Source organism: Bombyx mori, chromosome 22, assembly GCF_030269925.1.
Source record: "Bombyx mori chromosome 22, ASM3026992v2".
Taxonomy (NCBI): Eukaryota; Metazoa; Arthropoda; class Insecta; order Lepidoptera; family Bombycidae; genus Bombyx; species Bombyx mori.
The window spans coordinates 12,657,475-12,667,787 of NC_085128.1; the positions used below are offsets into that span (position 1 = coordinate 12,657,475).

General features: G+C 42.2%; 1 protein-coding gene across 1 annotated transcript; it reads right to left on the minus strand.

The window, feature by feature from the left end:
* Window positions 1-2,944: 2,944 nt before the first annotated feature.
* Window positions 2,945-10,255, minus strand: LOC119630266 (putative gustatory receptor 28a). Its single transcript, XM_038019069.2, has 4 exons — window positions 9,175-10,255; window positions 8,073-8,141; window positions 6,090-6,179; window positions 2,945-3,007 (listed from the first exon to the last, which is right to left on the minus strand). The coding sequence occupies exons 1-4, from the start codon at window positions 10,213-10,215 to the stop codon at window positions 2,945-2,947; spliced, it is 1,263 nt and encodes a 420-aa protein (XP_037874997.2). The 5' UTR covers window positions 10,216-10,255.
* Between the last annotated feature and the right edge of the window lie 58 nt (window positions 10,256-10,313).

Here is a 10,313-nt window from a genome sequence, read left to right on the forward strand (position 1 = left end):
TGCTGAAGTCCATGGGCGACGATAACCACTTATCATTGGGTGGGCCGTATGATCGGCCGATGAATAAATACTAAAAATATGCAAGTAAATACAAAATAAGTAGCAACTTGTACAGTTATATCGTAGGAGCCATATTATTGTGCAAGGTAGTACGATTTTAATCTGAACTTGAAAATTTTCGGCGAGGAGGATTGTTTGATGCTTAAGAGTAGTGAATTCCATAAACGGACTGCTTCAACCGTAAAGGAATGTTCATGAAATGACGTCCCGTGAGCCGGAAACTTCAGCATTAAATTCTCCGATGACCTAAGTGAATGGGAGTTTGCAGTATGTAGGAAATCAAAACGTTCCTGAGGGTAGCGCGGGGACGAGGAATTAAACAGGACACTGTAAAGAACAGACCACATATGAACATTCCGGCGATAACAAATAGGAAGCCACTTGAGCTTAACTCGATATTCAGAGACGTGGTCATATTTGCGTAAACCAAATATAAACCTCATGATCAAATTTTGAAGACGCTCAAGTTTATTTAGCTGGGCCTCTGGGCATAATCAATAATAGGGAGTAACAGAGACTGTGCAAGTACAATTTTAGTAGACGTTTGAAGAAAATTACGCAATGTACGTAAGGAACCCGCAGAGAAAAATAGTCTGCGACTGACTGACATCAGTTGTGGTCCTCATAACAAACTGCGGTCAATGATAACACCAAGATTTTTAACGGTGTCACTAAGCGGGACGTTTATCCCGTCAAGAGACAATTTTGTAGTCGTCGTGGCCTAAAGGATAACACGTCCGGTGCATTCGTATGTAGCGATGCACCGGTGTTCGAATACCGCAGGCGGGTACCAATTTTTCTAATGAAATACGTACTCGACAAATGTTCACTATTGACTTCCACGGTGAAGGAATAACATCATGTAATAAAAATGAAACCCGCAAAATTATAGTTTGCGTAATCACTGGTGGTAGGACCTCTTGGGAGTCCGCACGGGTAGGTGCCACCACCCCGCCTATTTCCGCCGTGAAGCAGTAATGCGTTTCGGTTCGAAGGGTGGGGTAGCCGTTGTAACTATACTGAGACCTTAGAACCTATATCTCGAGGTGGATGGCGCATTTACGTTGTAGATGTCTATGGGCTCCGGTAACCACTTAACACCAGGTGGGCTATGAGCTCGTCCACACATCTAAGCAATAAAAAAAAAATTGGTGCAGATGTGTCCACTCGATCTTACTGCATATCCTTATACTGAGACCTTAGAACTTATATCTCAAGGTGGGTGACGCATTTACATTGTAGATGTCTATGGGCTCAAGTAACCACTTAACACAAGGTGGGCTGTGAGCTCTTCCACCCATCTTACCAAAATGATAAATAAATAAAAACCATTGAACCATGTAACATAACCAAGTACAACTGAGAAAACTTACAATTTCCTAACTTTTTCCTCTGCGTAAGCTCGAATACTTTGCCTTTTGCTAAAATTATATAATTCAGCGGGTCAATGGAAAGAGTTTTTATGAATAACAAAATATGGCTATATCTTTCGAATTCTTTGACTGAGAAGGTTGACATTATTATGACTTTCGTCCGCCATTTAGCCATTAGCATTTGATACTGATTTAGAAGTCGTCGTGGCCTAAGCGATAAGACGTCCGGTGCATTCATGTTGAGCCATGCACCGATGTTCGAATCTCAGGCGGGTACCAATATTTGTAATGAAATACGTACTCAACAAATATTCACGATTGACTTCCACGGTGAAGGAATGACATCGTGTAATAAAAATTAAACCCGCAAAATTATAATTTGCGTAATTACTGGTGGTAAGACCTCTTCTGAGTCCGCGCGGGTAGGTACCACCACCCCGCCTGTTTCTGCCGTGAAGCAGTAATGCGTTTCGGTTTGTAGGGTGGGGCAGCCGCTGTAACTATACTGAGACCTTAGAACTTATATCTCAAGGTGGGAGGCGTATTTACGTTGTAGATGTCTATGGGCTCCAGTAACCACTTAACACCAGGTGGGATGTGAGCTCGTCCACCCACCTAAGCAATAAAAAAAAATATACTAAGATTTAATATATCTATCCTGACAAAAAAATCTTTATTGTTGTACAAACAAACAAAGTGATCCTAGGATTCCGTTTGCTCTCTTTGAGGGTATGATCTTAAAATTTGTTTAGGGCCAACATTTTATTTATTTATTGCTTCGATGGCTGGACGAGTTCACGGCCCACCTGGTATTAAGTAATTACCAGAACCCATAGACATCTATAACGTAAATGCCACCACCCACCTTGAGACATAGTTCTAAGTCTCAGTTTTTACAGTACAACCTTCACCTTCAAACCGAAACGCATTACTGCTTCGCGGCAGAAATAGGCAGGGTGCTGGTATCTACCCGTACGAACTCAAAAGACGTACAAGACGACCAGTATTATTATTATCTCTAAGACTAAATCATAAACAACATATTTAGTGTCTGTTGACTACAGTTTCTCATCTGTTTCTCAACAGATTTAACTTGATTATATACAATTACATACATAAATATATATCCGAAAAACATTACCTTCCTTAGACAAGTAAAAATTGAGCGTCACCTTGAAAACCAGTTTTTAATGTTGGATAGTTGAAGGTAAACACACAATTCTATTGTATGAATATTTAACCAGAATGTTTTGTAATGTTTCATAATTTGATTTGGAACTTTTTTACTGTCACGCTTGTTCAAAAAACACAAATACATAATGATATCTATAAATGCACGCACTTTGTTTTGTTTATTTATTCTCGTATACTCGTAACTCCTAAGCATCAAGTGGACGATGTCTTGTTCTGTATGCCATATAAATAAGGAATAATTTAGGTGTTTTAAATAACAATATGTTTTAAGCATTTGTAATATTTTAATCGCAGATATTAAATTCATAACGTACACTTCAAGCCCTGTCGGTGACAAACTGCAGCACGATGACAAGGTACGTGAACACAGAACGGGCCCCCTGTAAAAAAAACAGTTCTTGACGTATTATTGATAGGGAGACTCACACACAGACTACCGGAACGAATGCCCTTATCCACCCCACTATATAAGTTCCACGTCTATTTTTACAAAGATTTTTCGATCTGAAACAAAGAACTGCTCCTACTTCAAAATATTTTACTCTTAAATCTCGTCTGGTGCTGGTGCTGACCCGGCATGGATGCTTCGGTAAGTATCTGCACCGGATAGGAGCTGAGCCGGCGACGAGGTGCCAACATAGTGGACACGACCTGGAAACAACGGAACATACCCTCGCTGTCTGCCCCGCTTGGGAGGTGCAGCGGCGTGTTCTGGTCGCAAAGATAGAACTGGACTTGTCGCTGTGAGGCGGCGAAGCGAGTGAGGCAAAACTCTCCTCACATCGCAGGAATCCGCCGCCGCCGAGCAGGGGGCTCCCATCCGAGACCAGGCCCCCTAAGAGCTTCGGGCTCCATCAGGTTTGTGCGAGGAGGGACCCAGACGTAAGGTGGCGTGCTCGGCACGCTCGCCTATAATAGGATGCCGGGTGATGGTAGGCCGTGTTCCTCCGTCCGCTCTGGGGGAAGGTGCAACGCGGCACCATCAAGGTGGGCTCCCAGCTCATCGACGAAAGGAACTGGTGGTCGTGTCGCCGGTGGCCGCTTTTGCGCCGTCTGGGGTACGGTGGGAGGGATGTAATATTCCCTGCGCCAACCCTATCCCGCCGTCTCAATGACCCCGACTGGGCTCCGGCCCTGTTCGAGATAGGGCGCTGGCTGTGAGCGGCAGGTATTTTTGGTAACCGACCGTCGTGGCTACGATGCTCGGCAGTGATGAGCCCTGGAAGGCGATGCTCGATTTCTGCGAGTATACCATGTCGCAGAAGGAGGCGGCGGAACGAGAGAGGGAGAGTTCATCCCTCTCCGCACCTATCTGTCGCCGCCGAGCCGAGGGGCCGGAGAAGAACTTTTGCCCGACTGCGGCCCCTGTAGGAGTTGACCTCCCTCGGTAAAGACTGAGACAGGGCCGGGGCGACCTGAGGGGTTGAGGCTGCGTGGCGTGATGTCTGCACTCTAGCGCACTGGTAGCAGTTCCACGGAACTGTTGTGTAAGAGCAACCGATTGGCGGTGTATGGCGTTTCGGCCTGTCAGGGTGCCGTACCGAGACGGCCGACGCCGCGACGTAGAGTCGTTGACTATCGCCTCGATGACCCGTCGGTCAGGCGTCCCAAGGGTTGCGCCGCGAGTCTGGTTGTAATATTGACCGCGAGAACCCCCCTACTCTACCTGGGTTCTAGTCCCGGGCGGAAATAGGACGTCGGGTGAGAGAGTGCAAAGGGAGTCGTTTGGTGGGTAGGGCTCTAAAACATCCTTGGACCCGCGGTCTACCGGAGTGATATCGGAGTGCTCATAATGAGTGCCCCCATGGGACTGAGCTGTCCACACTCGCCATTTCTCCCCCACATTGTTGGGGTGCCCCCATATGGGGACCCATTTCTACCGCCCGTTTGGGTGGATTGGTTGGATTTACGTCGGTCCCTCCCCGCGACGGTCTTCCCCTTCTGGGGAGCCCTTAGCGGGTGAGCGCCAAACCAGTGCCGCGGCTCCCCCTCTGGTTTGTAGAGGTGGGGCCGCGGCATGGGGCCGGTGGCGGGCCCCACGGTGCTGACTGTTGTCCCTGTTTTGTACATTTTGTAAATAGTTAGTAGTTAATAGTTAGTATTAGTAGTCTAGTTTTAGTTAGTTTTAGTTAGTAGTTAGAGGAAAAAAAAAAAAAAAAAAATCGAGCAGAGGACAGCAGCCGGCGCCGGGGAGACTCCTCCGCGGGCATCACTCCACCCAGGAGAAACAAGCCCATCGTATTATATATAAGTATTTATCTCATTTTGTCGATGTGAGTGTGCCGAGCACGCTGCGAACAGCCCCCCTCATCCCGTCCTGCATAATTTCACCCCTGCCCTGTGTGGCAGGGAGCTTCGTTCCGGGCAGTGGGGTTTGCCCCGAGGCCCGTTCCGTGCCCCCGTCAGGGGGTACGACGACCCCTCTTGTCTTGTTGTGACACGCGGTCTGCTCTCAACATCTGCACACGCGCGCCCCCTAGGCGCGGGGACCTCGTAGAGGGTTCGGCCCCCGGCCCGGAAAAAAGGGATTTTTGGTAAGATTCAACTCACACATACCCCGCCCACGCGGCGGATGGGGACTGTGGGGATTTTCTCTTGTACAATAAAAATCTCTTAAGTTGAAGGCATATTGTACCTCTATAGTGTATTTTTCGTGACCCGACCTTGAATTACCCGGGTCTGGTTACTGAAAAACATATACCTATGTAAATATATAGTAGCATTTCTCAATGCTACGAAACCATATTTCTTCTTTCTGCAGAAAGAATAACAGTTTGACTTGCAATACTTAAAGCAATTTATTATCCGTAATACTCTTTTTATTTATTTATTGCTTAGATGGGTGGACGAGCTTACAGCCTACCTGGTGATGAGTGGTTACTGGAGCCCATAGACATCTAGAACGTAAATGCGCCACCCACCTTGAAATATAAACTCTAAGGTCTCAAGTATAATTACAACGGCTGCCCCACCCTTCAATCCGAAACGCATTACTGCTTCACGGCAGCAATAGGCAGGGTGGTGGTACCCACCCGCGCGGACTCACAAGAGGTCCTACCACCAGTAAAAATACGTTTGGGCGATTAACTATTTTATCACTAAAACCAAAATTATCATTCTGTAACAGCGGTAACGTAACAATAACTGAAGCATTTCATTTAAATCAATTAAAAAAATACAATGGAATTAACAACTAAAATCAGATTTTATTCATTTTTTTTAAGAATTTAATAATAATTTTGTTTACCTACTGGAAAAAAGAGAATGTGTTCGGAGACTTTTAAATTTTTACTCACGCCTTGATTTCCCGGCTACGTTACAGGAGACCAACACAATACAACGTCAATCCCGACACCCAACTTAAGACAAGAGGTCGAAGTCTCCATTGTATCAGATTCAACAGTAATTTTTCTACTACTACTTTTGTCATAAATAAATTACAAGTAAAATGTAATTCCTTACCTCATACAACAGAGCATTGTTTAATTCGAAAAGGCCATTGGCGGTAAACTTAGGAACCTCGTGTAGAAGTTGCATCGACAAACGCATCGCCTACAACAATAATTGCCTCTTAAATTTGCTATAAATCATCACGGCCTTAGGGATAAAATGCCGAAAGTATGCTTATCAAATAATGAGACTATACCGGAGTACGGATCACAGTTTAAGGAGATATTTAACTTACACACGTGTTTCACAAACGACTTTCACAATGAAGAAATAACATCATACAATAAAAAACAAATCCAAAAAAGTTATAAATATGCATAATTACTGGTGTTAGAATGTATCTTAAATCTATAAACGACCAATTCTTGTATATAAGGTATAGGTATAGGTATAGGTCCTTGTATGTAAGGAATCTCGGAAACGGCTTCAACAATTTTCATAAAATTTAATATATATAGTCGAAGTCGTCGTGGCCTAAAGGCGTTCCGAAAAAGGAACATTCCGGCGATAACGAATAGGAAGCCACTTGAGCTTAACTCGATACTCAGATACGTGGTCATATTTGCGTAAACCAAATATAAACCTCATGATCAAATTTTGAAGACGCTCAAGTTTATTTAGCTGGGCCTCGGTTAGATCGAGATAGCTGGCGTCAGCATAATCAATAATAGGGAGTAACAGAGACTGTGCAAGTACAATTTTAGTAGATGCTGGAAGAAAATTACGCAATCTACGTAAGCAGAGAAAAATAGTCTGCGACTGACTGACATCAGTTGTGGTCCTCATAACAAACTGCGGTCAATGATAACACCAAGATTTTTAACGATGTCACTAAGCGGAACGTTTATCCCGGCAAGAGTCAATTTTGTAGTCGTCGTGGCCTAAAGGATAACACGTCCGGTGCATTCGTATGTAGCGATGCACCGGTGTTCGAATCCCGCAGGCGGGTACCAATTTTTCTAATGAAATACGTACTCGACAAATGTTCACGATTGACTTCCACGGTGAAGGAATAACATCGTGTAATAAAAATCAAACCCGCAAAAATTATAATTTGCGTAATCACTGGTGGTAGGACCTCTTGTGAGTCCACTCCGCCTATTTCCGCCGTGAAGCAGTAATGCGTTTCGGTTCGAAAGGTGGGGTAGCCGTTGTAACTATACTGAGACCTTAGAACTTATATCTCGAGGTGGGTGGCGCATTTACGTTGTAGATTTCTATGGGCTCCAGTAACCACTTAACACCAGGTGGGCTGTGAGCTCGTCCATCCACCTAAGCTATAAAAAAAAACGGGATTTCGGGGGCGATAAATCGATCTAGCTACGATTTATTTTCAGAAAATATTGTTTTATTCGTGTTTTTCATAATCAACTTTATCGATAATTTTTTCTTTAAATAACCAGTTCATATTTTTTTTTATTATTCTGTCGGTATGATCGAAAAATATTATTCATATTTCATCATTTTATCAATATGTAATTCGTATTTAAATATAATTTCTAAACAACACAATTTTAAAAAAAAGCCGAGCAAAGCTCGGTCATTCTCCAGTTATACATACATTTGAGCCCGCCTGAATACCACTCTTGCTCACTACTACCACCAAGAAGACATGCGTTCCGGTTTGATGGACTTCATATCTCAAGGCGTGTGATGGCATTAACGTTTGATATCATTGTCTCCAGAAACTATTTAACACTAAAAAGACGGTGAACTTGTTACTCATCTTAGGAAAAAATATTATTTTGACAATGCCTTCTCGCAAACTATGCTATAAATAAAAAAACATTTCATCTTCTTGATGTTAAATTTAGCAGATTAATTATAATTTATTAACACGAAAGTAGCTCTGTCTGTCTGTTACGTTTTTCATTCCAAAACTACTGAACCTATGTTTACGAAATTCGGTACAGAATTAGTTTTAACCCTGTGGTTATAAAGAATGGTCCATTGAAAGCTACGGAAAGCTACTTGTAACGTAAAATATATACGTACTTCTGTGTTAACTTCTGAGTCAAAATCACTATTTATTATTTCGTGAATCACGAAAGAAGTATTCTTCGTCTGTAAAATAAAAATATAATTGCTAGATATAAAGACTAGATTGTAATAATTTTAATCAAGTAATCTTATTTCAGAATAGCTTATTGAACTATCAATGTATATTTCCCAATCTTCTGTACTAATAATAATATTCTCACAATATTTTTCAACTAAATCCTCACACTAATCCCTGTTTCATTGCCACTTTGGGAATAATGACAAAGGGAAGATCTTCCACCGAGCGGGTGAAATTTCTTGGTAGACTGACGGTCCGAATTTTGTTGTTCGGAACTTGTATATATGCCAAATATCTTGTGTTATATGATAGCTAACGCCACATCAACTCCTTTGCAATGCCCATCAATTTAAAAAGGATCTACAGGCTTCACCCGCCGGATTGCTCTATGACAAACCTCTAGGAGATTTAAATCTCCCCGGTAAATTTGTCAATCAAACCGTACCCAGTACAATGGTCGTAACCCACTTCACTACTCAATTAAGTTCTTTCGCCAAAAAACTACAGCGGATCCCCCCCGCCCTACGGCATAATAAACAAAGGAGCAAGCTTTTCAAGGAGAAACGCCGCATATGTCTATCTACGTGACGACTCTTCGTGTCCTCCATTTCTGCCAGCTTTCACAGAACCACACCAGGTTTTGGAACGGTACGAAAAAAAATTTAAAATACTGAACAAGGGTAAACTGTTAATCGTTACTACAGACCGCCACAAACCAGCTTAGTCTTAGCTGAAGAGGGTTCCTTACAGAGGATTCCTGGGCAATTATGAATTCATCAAGCTCTCACAGAAAATCCTTTGGCACTACCTAAAGCAACGGTATTGGGCGACATGTCCGGTTTCCAAATTATTATCGCCCGCGTCTCTGGAGGGTAGTGATATTATGAGCTACTACATATACACTCACACACAACTGAGACTCATTTACATACACCACACATTTACATTTAATACCGCGCACACCAATTATCGCTCGCTAAATTAAAAACGAAAAGTTTTTGCCTCGTTGCATAATGAATTAAATTAAAACTTACATACCTCTCGCGTAATGGATTCACTGAAATAAACATTTGCGTAAATAATGCTGAGAGCATGCGACATCTGCCAAAAGACACAAATCAGGAAATCCACATACTTCTTTATATCATACAGCAACCCTGAAGCGGTAGCCTCCATGAAATAAAACATGTACAATATTATAAATACCAAATACAACAGCATGGTCAAAACCAAAGCTGTACCGTACATTCGATTTATGGCTTCCGTTGCCTTGTATAACATGCTATAGATTCTCGCACAAGCCTTGATCTTCTCGCAAACAATTCTATCTTGAAGCCTCTGCACTTTCTCCAAGTCAGGGGCCACTTTGTTACGGACAAAAACTTTGTACTCCCAAGCACTACGAGTCTTTATTTCACTAAGAACTTTATTGATATATTTGTATCGGCCTCTCAAGACTATTAAAGAGAAGCAATAATGTGAAGTTATAACAAAAGAAAGTGCATCAGTGTAGACGACTTGGTATAGTTTCTCAGTTGGAACAATGACGCTTAGATTTTCCAATGATAGCCATATACAAAACATGCGAACAAGAAAGTCACCGAGTTGAGCGATCGAAATGACGAGAGCTGTTTCAGCGTTTTTATTGTAGTCCACAGCCTCGCCCATATTTTCTATTGCGCTATCGATATCTACAATCCTTTGTATAAAAACTTGGTTTCCACTCATACGGAACGGGACCTTCCACATCGAATAAGTGACGTAGATTATTGAAGCTATTCTCTCGAAGTCATCGCCATAACGCTTCAATTTCGTATTGTATATCGTTCGCAAAATCGTTTGGTCTTCACTATGGGCTTTGTACGTGCAATAAAAATATAAAATATACCAGAATAAAAAGAATATTGTACCGATGAAACTAAATTTAGTGACGATACGATTTTCAGAGTTGACAGCGAGATATACCACGGAAACTCCAGATATTTTCCTTATACGATCAGAAGGTAGCAACGCTTCGACGATATTGTTATAGTTTCGGGTGTTTAGCAGTTTGTTAAAATATTTTTTTCTTTCTCTCATTTTGTATTACGTGGGTATCAACCAAAATTCAAAGAGCAATAAGTTAAATTAAATGTCTATTGTTTGTTTCATTTTTACTTTTATTACATCTAATTTAC

Excerpts from the sequence above, each read along its gene's own strand:
- LOC119630266 (XM_038019069.2), bottom strand. The coding sequence starts at position 10,215 with ATGAGAGAAAGAAAAAAATATTTTAACAAACTGCTAAACACCCGAAAC. Across the intron at positions 6,180-8,072 it reads ACTCAGAAGTTAACACAGAA|GCGATGCGTTTGTCGATGCA; the intron begins GTACGTATATAT and ends TTATTGTTGTAG. Across the intron at positions 3,008-6,089 it reads ACAATGCTCTGTTGTATGAG|GGGGCCCGTTCTGTGTTCAC; the intron begins GTAAGGAATTAC and ends TTTTTTTTACAG.